A 21,134-nucleotide genomic window follows, 5' to 3' on the forward strand; every position below is an offset into this window, starting at 1 on the left:
AACTTTAACTTGCAAGACACCGTCACACACATACAAGATATCAAGATAAGAAGCCGTAAGTGATGGGTTTCATAAGAGAAGAGGCATTGAAGGTAAAAGAAAATATTGCATAAAACAATGAAATTAGAAGAGTATAAAAGGTCCTACAATGCTCACCAACTTTAGAGACAACTATCTCGACGGCCTCTTGCTAGATGTTTAAGAGAACTCTCTTGCATAAAAATGTTTACGGCTAATTAGGGTTTAACAAATCGAAAGGATATATGAGGAAGTAAATAATTTTGGAACTTAAAATTTTATTTCTCATCTCCCCTCTAAAAAACCCTACTTTTGAAGGGAAGGCTAAAGGGGAAAAAGAGGGGAGAAGAGCCCCTCCCTTTTTTAAAAAATACCTCAACCAAATAAAAGGAGGGGATCAACTCCCCTCTCTTCCTAAAAAGATACACTAGCCAAATGAGGGAAGAGGTTCAAAAACCCCATACCAAACATAGTGTAAAAATTCAGGATGTTGCACTACTATACAACGCATTCCATTCTCTTCTCTCACACTCACACTCACACTCACTTTCTTCACTATGCTAATGTTAGAGCATAAATGGTAGCAAAGTCACGAAGTTGGGAGTGGGAACTTAGGGAATAAATGGTGCCTCTCATTCTATTTTTATTTAAATCACAAGAGATCATTTTTTTTTTTTTGCTTTTTCACCATGATTTCATAATTCCAAATAAGGTTTCCATCTCTCATTGGGATTATGTGAATAGATCATTTTTTCTTTTGCAACTTCAACTATAATTTTTTTTCAAATTTTCTCTAAAAATTATTCGATGCCAAGTTATTTGATTTCAAAATGGAGAAAAAAAGAAGAAGAAAATATATGTTTATTAAATTATACAAATTCACGTTTAGAAAATTTCTTCTAATTTTGATGTTGGGCTTTTTTTTAATTTTAGATTAATTTTTTTGCCAACGAGTTTTAGATTAGTTTATGGAATTAGTACTACATAAAATTATTATTGATATTTTTTTTAGTTTATCTGACCTTGATATTTTTTGGTAATGCTTTAGTAATTAAAATTGATATAATGACAAAGGAATTTATAAGTTTAAAGCTATGGCTTCTTTAAAGTATAGTTCCCGGTTCAAATATAAACATTAAGGGTCCGTTTGAATCAGCGATTGGAAAAGTAGCTTATTGAAAAAGTAGCTTATAGAGAAGTGAAATTAGATAAAAGCTAAATTGGATAAGCTGAATTGTGTTTGGATTAGAGTTTAAAAAAGCTAGATTGCAAAAGTGAGATTGGTAAAAGGTTGTTTGGATTATGATTGAGTAAAAGTAAGTTTGGTTGTAAAATGACTAAAATAGATATGAGTTTTAATAAATAATGAAACATGATTAAAAAAATAATTTCACATAATACAATGAAATTAAAATAATTTAATATGAAGAAGTCATAAAAAATATTTTAAATATAAAGTGAAACATGAAAAATAAAAGTATATATTTAGGAGCATATTTAAAAATAAAAATATATTTCTAACTTATTCATTACTTTCAACTAATTTTAATTGATTTTTTATTATCTACAAATTAGTTATTTGAGGCTTATAATAAGAACCAAAAGAGGTAATAAATTTCTTAACTTTTTCTCTCTCCATATTTCAAAAGCCATAAGGCATAAGCTATAAGTCATAAGCTGTTAATTTTAGCTTATAGCTTATTGTAGCTTTTCAGACAAAAGCCCGATTGCAGAAAAACTGATCCAAACAGACCCAATTTTGTCAATCGAGCTTATAGAGCTTATAGAGCTTATAAGCTACTTATAAGCTTCAAATAAGTGATGCCAAGCAGGCACTAAGTAACTTACGCAATCCAAAAAGTCAGTTAAAATTAGTTAAAAATGATAAATATATAAAAAATATTTACTTTAGGGAAAACTGCAAATAAATACCCTTGAATAAGTAAAATTGAGATTGGGACTCTTAATTTGAAAAATAACAAATAAGAACCCGGTCTTATTTTTACAAATATGAAATCATGGTGAAATGTCTGAGATGCCCCTCAACCAAATGACAAGTTGATTTTGAGAAATGACAATTTCACTTTAGCGAATGATAATTTCAGTAGATCAAATCAGAACTTGACCGAGGTCATGCTAAATGACGAGTTGACTATAAGAAATGACAAGTTCACTTTAACGAATGACAATTTCAATAGACCAAATCATAACTTGGCTGAGGGATATTTCAGACATTTCACTCATATTTCATATTTACAAAAATGGGATTCAATTCTTATTTGTTATTTTTCAAATTCAGAGTCCCAAATCATAATTTTACATATTATAGGTTTTATTTGCAATTTTCCCTTTATTTTTTCTAAAACACCCTGAGGAATGAGTGTAAAAAGAGATGAAAAGAATGAATGGAGAAAAGATATGAGAAAAATATATAATTAATTATGGATAAAGATAAAAAAGGTATTAAATAATCTAATAAATCTAAAATGAAACTTATGAGGAAAAAAAACAGACTCTTTCAAAGATTTGATACTTATATTTTGAAGTAGAGGGAGTATTTAGAGAAAATTAAAAAAAAATTGTGAAAATTGCAAAATCCCATATTTATTATTTACAAATTAATTCTGATCAAAACTAGTTAAAGTATTATTGGCATTTCTGACTTGGAATTTTATAATTTTTATAGTATTTATTTACAATTTTTCCTAGTATGTAATTTAGCATTAAGATAATAATAATTCGCAGCCGTGAAAACTTAAAAAGTAGGATTCCCCTTTTAGCGCCCAACTGTCTCTGCACCGTTCGTCCCTTCCCGATGCCATGGCTTCTTCCTCTCCGCAATCTTCCCTTCGCAAGACAATGCGCATGATCTTCATCCTCTTATCTATTTTTGATCTTCAAGTCTTTGCTTGGAATTCCCCGTTTCAACCTCATGACGTGCTTCCTCTTTTGCCCAGACAGGTCTCTTGGCCTATCCTTTACTCTTTACACAGTGCCGTCGATCTTCTTCCCTCCTTCGTCGGCGCTGCTTCGTCTCCAAATGACTCCATGGAATGGAAGGGCGCGTGCTTCTACAACAACACCGCCTGGTTGGAGTTTCACAACAAAAGCGGCAGCGAATTTGGTGGCGGAACCTTGCATTTGAAGGTTTCCTTTAAAGTTTGATATCTTCCTTGTGTTTGGTTTATCTTTGCGGTTTTGAAGTTTTAGCCATCCAGGATACAATTGCTTATTCTGGAAATTCTGATTAGTGTTATTGAAGTGAAAGTCTATTGAAGAATTTTAAGGACCCGAAAAGGGGTTGATTTCAGTCGTATTAGGTTTAGTTTTATCAGTTGTGAAACACTACTTACTCATGCTAACTTATGGCTTTGCCCTTTGCCCTTTGCCCACTCGAGTATTCACTTTCAGTTAATCGTTGTTCACGTTTTGATTTTGTTGAGTTTTGAAAACTATATATTCAATTTCTGAATTTGAAGTCTGGTGGCTTATGTACGCAAAGTTCATAGATGGTTAGATTTTGCTTGTACGTATGTCTGTATGAGGGAAGAGAACTTGTAAGCTTGATTTTAGTATAATCCTATTAAATTGAAGTAAATTGCAAGACCTCCTCTAGTTTTCGAGTTGAAGTGTTTACTGTTGGACACAAGTATCTTTCTTGAGCCAATGGACACGAGTATTTTTGTATTATGATTTTTGCTCTGAATTCAATTAAAAACTTGTGGGCATTATTTCTTGTTAAAGAGCGTTGGGCTTTTGGTCTACCTCTTTTGATCACGTTTTCTTATCACACATAATTGCGTACCTCCCTCTAGTTTGTTACTTCTATAGTGTAAGTTGTTGGTTGAGGCTTAGGAGTGATCTCTACACATTAATTCTGACAGGGCTTATTATTTGTGTGCTCAACCAGGTAAGCAATGCTCATAGTTGGACATGCATGGACATTTATGTCTTTGCTACTCCATATCGTGTGACATGGGACTATTATTTCCTGTCTCGGGAGCACACATTGGATTTCAAAGAGTGGGAGGGGAAAGCTGAGTATGAGTATGTAAGTGGCTTCCTTCAGTAGAACATTGCTAGGCTTATGGTATGGCGTGTTTTGGAACATGCATTTTCGTTTTATGGATCTGTACTCTCTTTTTCCATCAGGTTAAACGCAAGGGGGTATCAATTTTCCTCATGAAAGCCGGGATGCTGGGAACCCTTCAAGCACTGTGGGATGTCTTCCCCTTGTTTACAAATACTGGATGGGGGGAGAACTCCAATCTTGGATTTTTAAAGAAGCACATGGGAGCTTCTTTTGAAGCACGTCCTCAACCATGGGTTACTAATATCACTGTCGATGACATTCATTCTGGAGATTTCCTTGCCATTTCAAAAATTCGAGGTCGCTGGGGTGGGTTTGAGACTCTTGAGAAATGGGTCAGTGGAGCATATGCTGGTCACACTGCTGTTTGCTTAAGGGATTCTGATGGAAAGCTATGGGTTGGTGAATCAGGACATGAGAATGAACAGGTAAAACCATTTAAGTTGCACAAATTATGTCAATGTTTCTGTTGACTTCAGAATACATGTATGGAATTAAACTTCTCTTCTATCAGCTTGTGCGGAAACTTGAAAGCACTTTGATGCTCAGTTGTTTGGGATTAGACCCCTGAAAAATTGGTAGGGTTAAACAGGATGTGGAAATTAGAGTTCTCGGATTTGATCCTTAATCATTTTTTTTTAAAAATAAATCTATGATTGTTTCTGTAACTCTTTCTATTTTGTTTTTGCTATTTCTACCCACTGCCTGCCATGGTTGAAAATATTTCTGCAGTCTTTGTGCTCCTCCAGCTACGTCTCCTTTCTTTAAATCGAAAAGTTTCTGTCTTTTGTATTTCAAGCCTTTGGATTATCTGTTTATTTGAATTGGCCGAGCTTGTCTCTATCTTAAGCTTGAGGATAGTAGCTCTTCAGAATTAAGTTGCCAAACTAATATTTAGAGGTTAAACTATAAATGGGCCTAGTGAATAATCCTATTCCACATTTTAAGATATTCTTCTGATCCTTATGTAAGAGCTGCATAACTAATTGGGTTAACGTGCAATTTTTTTTTTTGGTCAAAAGATTATGGTGCAATTTTGCATCAGAAGTTTTCGCATAGCAGCTGTGGGTATTCAGAAATTTTTATGGATCAGTGTCGCCTTGGAAGTGTCAACAGAGGAGCAGTGTCTCCTATTATACTTCTGTAACAAAGTTTAAAGAGAAGGAGTGTTATGTTAAAAATATTGGAAGTCGTTAGTTATAATTAGTTTACAACTATTAATGTTTTTTTTTGTCTTATTTTGTTCCTAGACGCTCCGTTACAATTATGAGGAAACTGATCTATAAATAGGAGACCCCTAGATCATTTGTACCTGTCTCAAGTTTACTATTGAATAAATGCATTTCAGAATTCCCTTCTTTGACTCTGTCAATCTCTTTGTTCTTCTCTCTTCTCTCTTCCTCTTTCTTTCTCATCTTCCATAACAAGGAGAAAGAGGGAAAAGGGGGGAGAGAGAGAGATAGGAGAAAAATAGAAAGAATAGAGAACCCAAGAGGAAAAAGAGAATAGATAGATGAGAGAGACTGAATAATTCTGCACTTCAATCCATGAGGAAAAACATACACACTCTACAATCTGAAAGTACATCTTTGTACAGGCAGAAATTAATAACAGATGCTAACGGTTGATCCTATTAACAAACTAACTGATACATGTGAATTAGGGGTAAAAGGGGTAGTTTGGGTAATTTGGGTCATATAAGTCTATATATAGGAGTTTTGAGGTTTGTAACAAACGTCAATTGCTGAAATCAGGTTGGATCCAACTATTAAAGAGGTTCACAGGATACTGAATTTTGTTAGATTGATGGAGAGTATAAAATTGGGCCTGTTAGAGCTTTGGATTAAGGCAGATGCGAAAATTATAGCAATTGAAGGAAAGGAACTCTTTGTTTCTATCAAAATCGGGGAAGGTGTGTTTGTGGGCTGGTGCATGACCATGGCTATTGCAGCTGTGGTTTTAGTCGTATTCCTGCTCTTATTAGTCTCTGCGTCTGCTTCTATTAGCCTTGGGTTGGATGGTACTATGCATGAAGCTGTTTGTGTTCGAGAAGATTGGCTTCAGGGGTGGCTAATGTTCGTGACACGTGACAACAAGAAGGACTCTATAAAATATGGGCTTAACAAGGGTTTGGGCCTCTAACGTATATGGGTCCAAGATCTTTTGAAGGGGTGTGGGGCGTCCAGTTCATGAAGTTTCTGCAATGGAGGTCATATGGGCTTACATGGAGCCGAAAAATGGAGGTTTTAGACTGAAGAGAACTGCAGCATGCTTCGGTTTTGATGTCCACTAATTTAAAAAAAAAACAAAGAAAGTGTTATTCTAACTTTATGTTTTATTTTCTGCTTTTGTACCAATCCTTGTCCTCAAGGATCTCTTGTTGGGGGAAGTATATTGATACATGGGAATTAGGGGTAAAAGGGGTAGTTTTGGGTAATTATTAAGTCTATATAGAGGAGTCTTGAGGTTTGTAACAAACGTAGATTGAATATATATCTTTACTGTTCACTCTCTGCTCTCTCTTCCCTCTCTGTTTACCTCTAACACTAACACTAACAAACTATGAGACTATTGATTATTACCCCTTTACCCTTGCTTATAACATCCCAATTACAGTTACATTATGATGCACCTCCCTTGAAAAGATCCTTGCCCTCGAGGACCAAGTAGGATTAAGGAGAAGAGAAAGATACAAAATTGGACACTAAACAGAAGAACATAGGCTTTTAAATTCTCAAAAAGAAAATTTGCTGAAACACTGCTCTTATACCAATTGTTACACTTCTATAAAAAGAAGTGTATAGAGAAGGAAAAAGAGGGAAAGAGAGAGAGAGCAAGAAGATAGTAGAGTGAAGAGAAGGAGAAAACTGAGAGGCAAGAGGAAAACTGGATAATGCTGCACTTCAATTCATGAGGAAAAACTTACACACTCTATGATCGGAAAGTTCATCCTTGTATAGGCAGAAATTAATAATAGATACTAGCGGCTAATCCTATTAACCAACTAACAAACTATTAGAATATTTACTGTTACCTTGTTGCCCTTACTTATAATATCCCGATTACAGTTATATAGCATCATCTTTGACTATTGAAAATGTCAATGGTCAACATCATTCTTTTAACAGTTAGGGCAATTTTACTCCCTTTTAAACACTAGGGCAAAATTTGTCAAACAAAATCTTCTGGATACCCACACCTATCATAAACTTTCGAGGCAAAATTGAATCTTAATCCTAACTAATTTGGCTAGATTAAGGAAGCTAAATAAGTTACTTAATCTCCCTAAAATATCCTAATGTAATGTTAAATTGTATATCAATTTATAAGTTAGATAAATTAGTTTGGGGAAAATGATAAATGAGAGATAAAATGGATTAATCTTTTACGTTTAAGACCAAAACTAATTCCCAACTAGCTTCTACATTTAGGATAGAAGGAGTACATTTTAGAATTAACCGTTCTTTAATGTAACAATTTTCCTATCTCAAATGTATAGACTTTCCTTAATGATAAATGAAATCATTGTGCTGCCAAAAGATATGGAATAAGAAAAAGAAAGAAAAACCAACTCCTTGTTCGTTTGAGCAATGGCTAGTCATTTGTCTAGAAATAATTTGAAGTCAATGAACATATGTTATTTGGTTCCTATCTTTTTGTTGCAGGGGGAAGATATTATTGCTATGTTGCCTTGGGAAGAATGGTGGGACTTTGAACTGAATGAAGATAACTCTAACCCCCACATTGCTTTGCTTCCCTTACACCCTGATATTCGAGCAAAGTTTAATGAGACTGCTGCATGGGAGTATGCAAGGACCATGGTTGGCCAACCTTATGGTTACCATAACATGATTTTCAGCTGGATAGATACTTTAAGTGCAAACTATCCACCTCCTCTGGATGCTCATGTGGTAATCGTCTTAATAAGCTATTGTGCTTTGGTTTTCCCCCTAAAGTCTGCATTAATATTCAGTTTATAACTGCATGCAAGACTTCATGACTAGAACCACTCAATGTGTGCCATGGGGGCTAGGTCTGCTATAAGAGGCTAGTACCTTATAACGTGGTGAATCAAGGTTTAAATATCTAGTGGGAGAGATACCCACATTTAGTATTTGACTATGTCTCAAACAAAATTACCCCAATAAGAGGATCCTTGTGAGCATTCCAAAAAAGGAAAAAAAAAATTCTCACTGCATGTCTATGTTGTAATACTGTTTAACCTCGTTATTACCATACAAAAAGTTACTTTTGATGACTAAAGAGTTTTTGAACTCTACATATGAATTAAAATGCATGGCGTTAAGATAGTTTTTTGTTTTAGAGGAGCAAAAGAATTGTTCAAGTTGAATAGTTCAACTAAACATTTGGGGCCACAAGTAATGGCAGGAGGAGCGCCTCCTCTTCTCTAGCATCGAATCTGGCTTTATCCACAATCCACAGAACTTAGAAAGAGTTTGTGTATCTTGACCATTAGCTAAGTTATACTGCAGGTTGCTTCTGTTATGACTGTTTGGAATCATCTGCAACCTGATTATGCTGCTAATATGTGGAGTGAAGCATTGAACAAACGACTTGGAACCAAGGTATACTGCAATCTATGCTTGTTTCGATTTGAATCAGATACAAAGCTTATTGTCTAATCTCACTGATTTGAACCGGCATCTTCCATCATGAAGGATGAAATGCTTGTGATCCGTTTCAACTGCATGGATAAGTAGACAGTTTGTTGGTGGAATTATTTCTACTTTTAGTGCAAATATTAATTGGAGCTTGACGTGTATACATTCGGCATGCTGCATACTTGGCATCTGCATCTATTATCATAACTGCTTCATGATGATCTGGAATTTCATTATCCACTAAATGAGTTAACCACCGAGATTTTTTTTGGTTCCTTCAGGGACTTACCCTTCCTGAAATTTTAGTAGAAGCTGAAAAGCGCAGGTCATCTTTTGATGAACTACTGACAATTCCAGAACAAGATGATTGGGTCTACAGCGATGGGAAGTCGGCTTCTTGTGTTGCTCTTGTTCTTCAGATGTACAAGGCAGCAGGATTGTTTGGACCAATTGCTAGCTCGATTCAAGTCACAGAATTTACGGTGAGTTAGCTCAGAATAGTATGGTTGGTTCATATTATGGTAATAATTATATCTTGCTGACAATCTATAGCAACGGTTGAGTAAGTTGAATCTGTTGGCTTGGCGTTTTAGATATGCACCATTGTGACAGCATTCCAATTTTACGCCTCACAACACGGATTTAAGAAATTTTATGAGTTCCATTGATGTTGATTTGGTTGGAAGGGAAAAAGGGATCGAGTTGTTGAGGACTTTATTTGGAAGGGTAAAAAATATAGCTGACAGATGCGAGATCAAACATAAGTTTAGCTATAGTCGTGAAAGGGGTGCAGTTTTTGTTGGACTTTGTGTTAAGGGTCAGAGACAGGTGCCCGTACAATCTGATCACTATCAATATGTAATACTACTTATGATTCTTAATATAAGAGCTAGATAACCTCTTTGCAAATATTAAGAAAATTAGTTATGTTAGTTATTTGTAATAAATGAGTATTGTTTTTCTTAAAATATTCTTATTAATCATGTGTATTAGAATAGAAACCTTTTACTACGTATAATCACCACAGGGACTAGTTTGGAGAAAAAAGGACAAGTATAGGAGAAAAAGTAGATTGAGTTATTATATTTAGGATCAAATTAAATTTCTAACTAGCTCTTGTATTTAGGACTAGAGGTAGTATAAAATTTACAATAAACTGCACTATTCATAGGTTATAAATAATGACTTATTCTTAAATTATGTGAACTAGGAAAAAAAAAAAAAATGCTTAGGTTGAATGAGACCACCGCCAACTAATTCCCCATCCTTATCAACGAATGGATGTGTGGGCATTAAATAGTGGCAAACATCACTTCTTTCAACCAATTGAATAAAATTATATTGTTGAGAATAGCGCATGTGTCAATTCCCAGGATCTGCCTTTACTTTTACAAGAAGTCAAGAAATCTGCTTGTACTGCTTAAGTTTCTGCATCAAGCGGGTTGAACCATTTTCCCTGATATCTTTCAATCATAGAAATGTTGTCTTGTAATACATTTCATTATATTTCTTTGGTTCAAATATTTTCTATTTGATGTTTTTTTTCTTTCCAAATTCATCCTTAAAGTTGTGGTAGGATTGGTGTGTAATCTTATGTATGCTATGTGATAAATGCAGATAAAAGATGCTTACATGCTCAATTTTTTTGAGAACAATTCAAGTCGCTTGCCAAAATGGTGCAATGATGGAGACACTGTGAAGCTCCCGTATTGTCAGATTAAAGGGAAGTATCGAATGGAGTTACCTGGGTACAACACCATGCAGCCATATTCTCATATGAACGAAAGGTGCCCATCTCTGCCTCCAGACTACTCCAGATCAACGAATTGCTAGAATTCTTTTTATCCTACTAGGGGTGATTGCTTCTTTAGATTGTGTTAGATACTTGGTTGTTTAGGAATTGACATTTGAATTTATGATATTATTATAGACATATGATGAAAGAGAAGTGACATCAATTCAAGTGTATATATTCTTACCACTTGTATTAGATGAATGTATGTAACTGGGATAATCTTCATAGTTACATTGATTATAATGTAAATAGATGGGAGCTTCAAATCCGAATCATATTTGAAACAATCTACTTAATGGAGTTGCAATGAAGAAGGCATTTTTGACATATAGGTAATTAACTAACCAATCTTGATTTACCGACGGAAATAAAACTTACTCCTCTGGCTCTAAATATAAGAACCTTACATGCACTAGTATAAGGGTCTTATTTTGGGACCAGAGGAGTATTATACTAATTCCATAAGCAGGTTGTGTTGACTTTTGTTAGTGGAGTTTTAATTTGATCTCCAATAACTAGTATTTTTCTAAACAAATTCCTAATTTTTTTAGGTATTTATAATTGTGCTTTTCTATGTCAATTCTTTTGAAAAATTCAGCATTGAATTTAGTAGCTTGGAAATTAAAGATCAATGTGCCTAAATAAAAATCAAGCCTAAATTAGTGGATTTTATTGCGTTTGGCAATAAAGCTGTGGATTGTTTGGTTTAATCCTAAATTTTGCTTGCAAAAATATAGGAATGACAATAACATATACTTTTATAAGATTAAATTAAATCAAAATGAATCATCTATAAGAAAATAGATTTAGATTTTCTTCTATTTCTGATAAATGAAAATAAAGTATATTTTTTATTGGGTTAATATGATTTTGAGTCCTTGAAGTTTGGTCATTTTGGTTTTAGTTCCTTAAATTTCAAGCCTATGATTTTAGTTTTTGGAATTTAATCCATCTTGAAACGATGTTAAAATATATTATAGTATCATAGTAATGTGGACTCACCAAATGATACCTAATTAGATCTTGTATGGATAACAAAAGGGAAATAAAAGAATAGGTTTTCAAAATATAACTGTTTAACTCCCTGTTTCTTTCTCATTGCTTGTTTCAAGAGTTGTTTACAACGTTGCATTCTGTTATCAGTAGATTTCAACACTATTGCACCTTTAGGGACTAATGTTTTAGGATAAGCTAAATTCCAAGGACTAAAACTACAGGTGAGTTGAGTTGCCATTGAGTTAGAATTTGAAACTAGACTAAAACCCTTTAGAAAACTACTACTTCTAGTTCTTAATATAAAACTTAACTGATTTGAAGAAGTGAATGAGCTAAGTTACTAATTGTCGAGTTAACTTTCTGCATTCAATACTCTATTTTCTGTTCTGAGCTTCAGTGTTTATCCTATACACTTTTAAGAGGGAGTCTATAAATCATTTATTACTTTCAACGAATGACTCAAGAGTCTAGGACTCTTGAGGGGATTGTAACTTTATAGAAAGTGGGGAGTGATTGAGAGTGAGCTCAATTACTATACTGTGGCTCATGGGGTATAGTGGAAAGCTCAGAGGTGTTCTAAGAACTAGACATAGGTCAAGTGGTTGAGACCGACCTAGTATAAATTCCTGCGTATTCTTCTTCTAGTTTTCTTTGGTGAAATCCTTTGAAACTTATTTCCTTTTCTTTATCCGGTTATTTATTTTAAAAAGTCAAAAAAAAAATTTTTGTATCATCTAATTCACCCTTTTCTTGGGTGAAACTGCCACTAACATTTGGTATCAGAGCAAGTCTCTTCGAAAAGAATTTAAGCGTCTGAAGAGAGATCCTAATGGCAGGATTTAGTGATAGCATGTTACCCGAAGGATGCTCAACAACAAAACCGCCAAGCTTCAACAGAAAAAATTTTACATTCTGAAAAATGAGAATGAAGATTTTTATCAAAGCTTTAGAATATGGCTTATGGGACATGATAGAACATGGCAATTATGTTCCAATGAAGACAGTAAACAATCAACAAGTTCCTAAGAGTCCAAGTAAGTTTGACGATGAGGATAAAAGGCTCATTTTGTTGAATGATAAAATGATCAATATGCTGACCTGCGCCTTGAGTCAAAAGGAGTATTTTCAGGTTTTAAGCCTAGAAACCCCAAAAGAAATGTGGGAAGCACTGGAGATTGTTCACGAAGAAAGAACACGGGTGAAACAGAGCAGGATCAACACCTTTACCACATAATTCGAGCTATTTTGAATGAAAGATAGAGAAAGTATTTAAGATATGGAGTAACATTTTCACACCTCATCAATCACCTCACTACACTCGGTAAGAAATATAGCCAAGAAGTGAGGAAAATATTGAGCGGACTTACCAAAGAGTGAGAATTGAAGGTGACAGCCATTGAAGAAACAAAAAGAGAATCAATCGGCTCGGTTGCTGCACTCTTCAAAAGTTTGGCAAAAGACGAAAGCAGGTAAAAGTATAAAAAGGAGGTGAACGAAAAAACTCACAAAGGTATCGCTTTCAAAACTCAAGAGAGTAAAGAAGATGATGAAGAAGATATGGAGGATGAAGAAATTGATCTCATAATTAAGATATTTAAAAAATTCTATAAGAACAGAGCTGGGAAAAGATTGTAGTCAAAGCAAAAAGCTTCTACATCTCAAATGGAGCCTAAGGAACCAATCATATGTTTTGAATGCAAGAAATTAGGACACACCAAAGCAGATTGCCCGTAGTTATCTAGATCGAAGAATAAAGACAAAAGGAAAGAAATTCAAAAAGAAGAAGGCCTTTGTCACTTCGATATGGGGAGATAGCTCATTTGAAGAAAATGATAGTGACGATGAAGAAACGGCCAACATTTGCCTTGTAGCTCAGAGACAGATGAAGTAATCATTTCCTAACCTTATGATGAATTACAATCTGAATACAATACATTCCATTTTGAATTAGTGAGGATGGCTAAGGAATTGGCAAGCTTTAAAAAGAAAATCAAACGTTTGGAGGAACAAGTAAAGTAGAAAGAAGTTAGCTCATCAACCTGTACTGAGTGTGAGCAGAACAAAAAGAAAAATGAGTAGCTCACGATGACTTGGGAGAAGTTTACAAAGAATAATGAGATGTTCAAAGTCATATTAGGAGCTCAGTGATGTACAACGGATAAATTTGAAATAGAATATAATCCTACTCATGAAAAAAGTAAAGGAAAGAAGAAAAGCAATGAGCGATCGTATCTAACATTCTTTATAAATTCAGTTCATTCGTCTAATCTTTTTTGCACATTGTTTTCACTGCAACCGTAAGGGTCATACGACATCTTCTTATCATCACAAAAAGAAAGAAATCTATGAAACATTAAAATGGGTGCCCAAAGGTACTTATTACCTAAAATGTGATTTTTCTAATGCAGGATTGTCTTAAGGCATCCAAAACAAACAAATGGTATATTGACAGCGGATACTCAAGACACATGACGGGTGACACTAACAAGTTCTCCGCTTTCAAACCCAAAAAAGGTGGTAAAGTAAGCTTCAGATGAAATCAATCGAGAAGAATAGCCGGAATTAGAGAAATAGGAAGTGACAAGGGAATGAAAGTTGAAGATGTTTACTATGTTGAAAGACTCTGTCACAATCTACTTAGTCTCAGTCAAAGTGCTGATAAAAACAATTAGATAATCTTTGATTTAGAGAAATATATGATCATTAGCAAGGATAACCTACCACTTAAGAAGGAAGAATTGAATGTGAAGTTAAGAGCTCAAAAGGATGGTAACTACTATACTATTCAAATAGATTCAAAGCTTTCTAAAAATTGTTTTCTAAGTAAAAGTGATGAAAGTTGGCTTTGGCATAAACGTCTTGCTCATGTAAATATGAATCAACTTTCAAAATTAACTTAGAAGGATTTAGTTATCGATTTACCTAAAATTCAGTTTGAACACAATATTATTTGTGATGCTTGTTGGAAAGGAAAACAAACAAAGTCCTCTTTCAAATAAAAAAAGACAGTATCAATTAAGAGATCACTCCAAATGCTTTATATGGATTTGGTTGGTCTATCAAGAGTCAAAAGTTTCGGTGGAAACTTATATACTCTCGTGATAATTGATGACTATTCAAGATTTATTTGAACTCTGTTTCTCTCCTCGAAAGACAAGACTTTTAATGCTTTCATTGATTTTGCTAAAAAGGTCTAAAATGAGAAAGGTATATCTATTGTATCAATTAGGACAGATCGCAGAGAAAAATTTGAGAATAATGAGTTTGCAGACTACTGTGATAAACACGAGATTGATCACAATTTCTTAGCACCAAGAACACCTCAGCAAAAAGGAGTCATGGAACGAAAGAACAGAGTACCCACATCATATTTAAGGTCTTTATCCTTCCCTAAACATAAGCATGTTAACCAAATTTATGGCAACAAAATACCCTAAAATAATTCAATTTTCTAACCAAAACAAGCTTTAATCTTAACCAAACCAAAGCTCAAACATACCTTGGTGAATCCTTGATTAAAGCTTGATCATTTTTTGTCCAAAAGCACTTGTCAAATTCAGTCTCCAATATTTAAGTATCATCTTTCTGTGTTTTTCCCAATTATTTATGTCCATTAGATTTATGGATTGTTTGGTTATATTTCCTTATTTTTCTTGCTTGTGAATTTATTTTTATTTAATTATTTTTTATCATTGAATATCCATAGTCATTTTTATATTTATATTGAATATTTATATTTATTTAAATTATAATATTTTTATTCTCTTTTTTTTGAGTTATAGATTTTTAATAATATTATTATTTTATAAGGTTAAAAAGCATTTTTACTTAAAAATATTATATTCTTCATTAAGGATAACATCATAAAATTGCACAATTTTTCAATCCATTTTCATCTAACCAAACAAAAAAATTTTTATCAACTTATTTTCTATTCCAATGCTTACCAAATATGCTATAATTCAAAAAAATTTCATTCTCTTCCATTCTTTTCCATTTTAACCAATTCTTTCTATCAAACAGACCCTCAAAAATAGTAAATTTTCTTATCATTTGTAAAAATTTTCTTTCCTAATATTCCCTTTCCTCTATTTTTCCTTCACTTTTTCTCCATTTAAACACAGCCTAAGACTTGGTGATATTGAATTATAGTTCAAGAAATGAGTTATAACTAAATTAAAATTCGGACAACTAATAAATTAATTTTTTCTGAATCCTTACCTATATCTGCAACACCTATTCAAAACTCGCTCAGTATGAGATCTAGACATAATATATGTACTCCCCTCTTCTCATATCCATGACAACTTTTTACAAGTTAATTTTCAAAATTTACGAAATAATTGATTTTTTTTAATGACGCCCTTGACATAAATATTGTTGAGTAGATGAGAATTAAGAAGGAAATGAGATACTGGCCGGATTAGAATTTTTTATATTTAAGAGTTTTTGGAAAAGATAAGATTAATTTTAAGCACAATTCTACAAACTAAGCGGGTCATTAAATCGATCGAAGAGTTGTGCAATGGTTAGTGGCTAAAATATGATCAACACAATCATGATTAGAAGATTTAATTAACAAATATAGACATATTTATACATAGGCTTGAAAGAAGTAGTATTTACATAAAAAAGCACTAACTACAAGTAAATGAAATATTTGTCTTTGAATCATTTATGATCCATCCAAAACACTTTATCACATTAGGTAAAGAACTAATTTATTAGTTTAATCAATTGACCAGGATTGTTTATAATATCATGACTTTAAGAATATCAATAAATTTTGACTAATTTATTTAACTCTTATAAATTAATAAAAGATTATTTATAAATTAATTCCAAGAACGAAGTGTATATATATAAATATATTTAATTATAGACCATCCTCAACAGCGTCCTTGGCAGAAGGAGAGGGATATTCTTGATGATATGCTACGTTTGAAAGGAGAGGAATACGTCTCCTGTGATGGAAGAAAGTAGCAACACACATCCTTACGTGACTTATCCTCATTACAATTATTTTAGTCAGGCTTTTCAAGCGATGTCATGTGAAGAAGAGATTCATAAGAGTAGGGCACAGCTTAGAATACAACACACGTGTATGCATTATCACTTCACGCCCTCGTCCATTCGTTATGCCCATGAGATAAGCCACACCATATTCTGGCCTCTTTTAGTAAACAACAAATGGTATCCACTACTCTTTTCTTCTTCTTCTTTTTCTTTCTTTCTTTTTTTTTTTTTTTTTTGCCAATAAATGGTATCCACTACTCAAACCTATGAGCACAACATGTTGTTATTTCCAAGTTTGTTAAATTAAGATATACATATATACATATATGTGTGTACACAAAACCACACTGCAATAAATTTTAATTGAATTTAATATCATCAACGCAATCTCTGTTTAGAATGATATAAATTGTATTTTTTTCTGCAATGACGTGCGATAACAAAACAGAATTAGCAGAAAAAAAAAGTGGTTTAGCAAAGGCACAAGTTGTTATTGTTGTTATCAGAAAAAGTTAATTCGTAAATCCTTATAATTTTATCTATTTTTTATCCTTACAGTTTCCGTAATTATGAATATTGACATCTCAACAAAATATTGGGCCTCATAGATCATAATTTGTTAAAGAAATGGTGTTAGTAGTTAAAGATGTGGCTCTCACTTAACATACACCTGAATTAATTTTGCTATAAGAGTATAATATAATATAAAACCAAAATCATTAACGAGATACTTATAAGTATAATAATTTTTTTTATCTTTCTGTTAGTAATAGATACATTTTATAAGCACATTTTATTTTGTAAGAAAATCTCTTTTCATTTTATAATTTGTAATAACTTTTAGCAAATTTATCAACTCTAAGCATAAAAATTAATACTAGTATAAAACTTATAATTAAGAAAACTGTTAGCGCTTAATAAATTACTGATTATTATAAATCAAACAAGGGCAAGTGAATCATTTTTTTCACCTTAGAAAACAAACAGTTGTGGCTCAATGTATCGAGATTGGTCCACACGACGTGGAGCATCCCTTTTATGCAAGAGACGTTCAACAACACAGAACAAACGTGTGACGCAAATTAAACACTACAACATTTGAGACATCAAAAACTCCACGAACCTTCTTTTCCTACCACATCCTCAGATTCTGCCCATTTTTCTTGGCTCTAAACCCACCATTTCATCTGTTTGGTGCCACAAATTTTTCTGAAGGGTTCTCTTTTCTGAGTTCTCTTTCGTTTAACGGCTTTGTATTCTATATCTCCACAAATTTGTATACAGTGCTGCTTCTCTTACAGTCCTTTCATTTCTCTTGGAACACACCATCAAATGTCCACCTTAGCCCAACACAAGTACACCCTAACTCACTACCACCGAACCACCACACGCCGCAGCCCGCTCCGCCACACCTGGGTCTGTTGTTCTTCTACCACCACCACCGCTACTGCCACGGCCGCCAAGTTGAAGTCCGATGCTAAACAGTTAGTCATTGAACCTCAACTTGAGTCCCCTAAAGCGGTGGTTATTACAAGCACTACCATGACTGACCCGCCATTGAGTAATGACCCGAGTTTGCAATCAACTTGGTTGCATCGAGCCTGGGTTGCAGCTGGGTGCGCCACTGTGCTGGTTTCTTTGACGAAGTGCATTAGCCAATCAGCCACCTTGCACGTATGGTTCGAGCCGATTTTGGCCAGTTGGGTCGGCTATATTTTGGCCGATCTAGGCTCTGGGGTTTACCACTGGGCTATTGATAATTATGGAGATGGGTTGACACCTCTGCTTGGTTCCCAAATTGAGGCTTTTCAAGGCCACCACAAGTGGCCATGGACCATAACTCGACGTCAATTTGCCAACAACTTGCATGCTCTGGCTCGTGCTGTGACGTTTCCGGTGTTACCGATTGGACTTGTTTGTAATGATCCTACTCTTCTTGGGTTTGTTGGGGTGTTCTCTGGGTGCATTATGTTTAGCCAGCAGTTCCATGCTTGGGCCCACGGGACCAAGAGCCGGCTTCCGCCCATCGTGGTGGCTTTACAGGACGCCGGAGTGCTGGTATCACGGTCGCAGCATGGCGCTCACCACCGGCCACCGTATAATGATAATTATTGTATAGTAAGTGGAGCTTGGAATGAGCTTCTGGATGAGCACAAGGTGTTTGAAGTGTTGGAGATGATACTGTATTTCAAACTTGGGGTTAGACCAAGGTCTTGGAGTGAACCCAATTCTGAGTGGATGGAGGAGAAAGAGGTCTCTTCTCAAATTCCAGCCCAATGAATTTTTTTACCTAGGCATTGTGATTTTGATATACATTTTAAAGGCCAAAATTTATAATCCAGTGTCTTGTATTACATTAGTTACACCATCTTTCATTTGGCTTTTTTTCTCATTTTTTTTTCACTTGTACTGAATGTTTAGAGGATGGGACAAAACCGGAATGGGCCCGTCTCAATAAACAGTGATGCGAGAGAATTTCCATCTCACATCTCGTCTCATCCCATCCTAATATTGTTCTAGTCCCGATCAGGACGGGATGGGACCATGACATCCTATCTTGGTTCTTTTTTTTTTTATGAATTTTTCTACAGAGTGGACCGGTGGACCTAATTATAATTGGGCTTATTCCAGTGGGCTGCAAACAGCCCAATACTTTGAACTTTTGTTGTTTTTCCTTCTTGTTTTTATTTCTTTGGGCTTAAGCCCTCTTCAAAACCACAGAAATATTATATTAGAATCATATATTTGAAGACATTGGTTGGGACTCTTATAGCTAAAGAACAAAAACTAATCTATATATAAATAAACTCTTGTACTTATTTTTCAATGAACTTCTTATAAAAAAGATATAATCAACGTGCTGATACGAGAAAGGAAAAAAAGACCCTTGTGCATGGTACAGCAGATTTTGCCGGAAAAAAAAAAACAATATTTGTTGTAAAATATAAACATAGAATTCTTTCTGCATTCAAATAAAGGCCACAATAGGTCCCAAAATATCGCGGAGAGTCTTCACTTTTGAAATTCATCAAGTGAATCCAAATAAAAATAAAAAAATGGTGTAAAATGCTTAAATGTTTCTTAATTATTCAATTTTAATCTGCATATATTTTCATCTGATATGTAGCTATGATCTTACCATTACATTATTTAGTTTATACAGATGCCCCCTCTTTATTAACGATTCTATGAGTGAAGTCTTATTGTGGGAATCATTTGGTTTGGGGGCATGTCCATGTCTTTACCATTCATATCCTAGGACTTAGATGTTGTTATGGATACTATGAAATTGTGTCTGGAGCGAGATTAACTTAATCACAGGGGGGAAAATATATAAATATATATATATATATATATAAACTCTAGAGTTGCTCAATATATTTAAACAACAGAATATAGCAATAATGTTATGATGCTCTTGAAACAAAAATATAAAGAGAATCAAGGTTAGTTCTTGGTTCTAAATGGATCCTTGTCTTGTTTTGTTACTTTGTAAGGTTGGAATATTTGTTTCTTTTTTCTTGTTGATGGTGCTGGCCCAAACATGTATAAGGGAAGGGAAGAAGTTTTGTTAGTCCAACTTGTTAGAACACTTCAAAGCATAATAGATCATAGTGGTTACAAGTGATTGTAGGTCATTTTTTAAGTGTTTTCTTTGTTGTGTTTCATGAGGACCTTTTCGGCCAAGACCATAAATGAACCCTAGGATGAGTTTTTTAATGTTTTGATGCTTCTATTGTGTTCAAAATGGAAAATGGTGTGGGATAAACCTAAAGAACAAAGGTTGGAAGCATTAAAGCCAAAGTTGTAATTTTAGAAAATAAACCCTATGGTTCGGTCAAGCTTAAACTAGAAGAGGGAGTTTTATTTTCTTAAATCCAAGCACAGATTTGGAATCTACATGAAAAACCATATAGGAATAAGTCAAGAGGGAATTTTTAGGATTAAAGAGCACAACTCTAAAATTTCAAGAACAAAGGTGGAAGCTTTAAAAAGGGTTTAAGAGTTCTTGAGTTATATTGTTGATTTTTATATGGATTGGTTGATGATTCTTGCTACCCTTTTTGTGGTTGATAATGCTAGGGTTTGACATTTGTGAAGGAAAAGAAAGAAACAAAGAAAGCTCAAGTCTTTGGAGCAAGGTAACAAGTTGAACCTAACTATTGACATTAACTTTTCATTATTGATTATTGCATGATTAATTGCTATTATATGGATGGACTTTGCTATTTATGATGTGGCTGCTCTTTGCACTTTTTTTCTTTGACCTTTGCATGATTAAGATTGCCAAATTATATGAATGCTAGTTCACCAATGGCAGTCAATATGATTATGCATAATAATGATGCTTGTTGATGGTATAGTTGCTGTTGGGATTTCATTGAAATCTCATCCCCCAAATATAATCTAATATTTTAGGGCCTAAAACTTCCAAGGGCAAGCTGTAAAAACCCTTAACCTTAAACATCAATACTCTTCATAAGACCACTACTATGGTAGAAAAGGAAAGTTGTTAAAACGAGCTACCATAGTAGAAGGAAAATTTCATATTTTTAGAAATTGACTTTCAAACTCGGGTCAACCCGTAAGAAGTTGC

At 34.0% G+C, this 21,134-nt stretch overlaps 2 protein-coding genes across 3 annotated transcripts; both read left to right on the plus strand.

Moving 5' to 3' along the window:
- The first annotated feature begins 2,784 nt into the window (after window positions 1–2,784).
- On the plus strand, window positions 2,785–10,802 carry LOC114752701 (uncharacterized). 2 transcript variants are annotated; one of them, XM_028941434.1, is made up of 7 exons: window positions 2,785–3,165; window positions 3,929–4,069; window positions 4,171–4,536; window positions 7,774–8,019; window positions 8,602–8,694; window positions 9,012–9,212; window positions 10,348–10,802. In XM_028941434.1, the coding sequence occupies exons 1-7, from the start codon at window positions 2,839–2,841 to the stop codon at window positions 10,561–10,563; spliced, it is 1,590 nt and encodes a 529-aa protein (XP_028797267.1). In that variant the 5' UTR covers window positions 2,785–2,838; the 3' UTR covers window positions 10,564–10,802. The 2 variants fall into 2 exon arrangements, with proteins under 2 accessions (XP_028797267.1, XP_028797274.1); XM_028941441.1 differs by having other exon boundaries at window positions 9,012–9,251; window positions 10,348–10,415.
- A 6,905-nt stretch (window positions 10,803–17,707) lies between these two features.
- On the plus strand, window positions 17,708–19,023 carry LOC114752772 (fatty acid desaturase 4, chloroplastic). Its single transcript, XM_028941475.1, has one exon. The coding sequence runs from the start codon at window positions 17,870–17,872 to the stop codon at window positions 18,815–18,817; it is 948 nt and encodes a 315-aa protein (XP_028797308.1). The 5' UTR covers window positions 17,708–17,869; the 3' UTR covers window positions 18,818–19,023.
- Window positions 19,024–21,134: the final 2,111 nt, after the last annotated feature.

The sequence above is a fragment of the Neltuma alba genome, unplaced genomic scaffold (genome assembly GCF_004799145.2).
Source record: "Neltuma alba isolate B1F8T4 unplaced genomic scaffold, ASM479914v2 tig00001188_pilon, whole genome shotgun sequence".
In the NCBI taxonomy this organism is placed as follows: domain Eukaryota; kingdom Viridiplantae; phylum Streptophyta; class Magnoliopsida; order Fabales; family Fabaceae; genus Neltuma; species Neltuma alba.

Coding starts and splice junctions, on each gene's coding strand:
- LOC114752701 (XM_028941434.1), top strand. CDS start 2,839: ATGGCTTCTTCCTCTCCGCAATCTTCCCTTCGCAAGACAATGCGCATG. Junction 4,070..4,170: donor GGAAAGCTGAGTATGAGTAT/GTAAGTGGCTTC, acceptor TTTTTCCATCAG/GTTAAACGCAAGGGGGTATC. Junction 8,020..8,601: donor CTCCTCTGGATGCTCATGTG/GTAATCGTCTTA, acceptor GTTATACTGCAG/GTTGCTTCTGTTATGACTGT.
- LOC114752772 (XM_028941475.1), top strand. CDS start 17,870: ATGTCCACCTTAGCCCAACACAAGTACACCCTAACTCACTACCACCGA.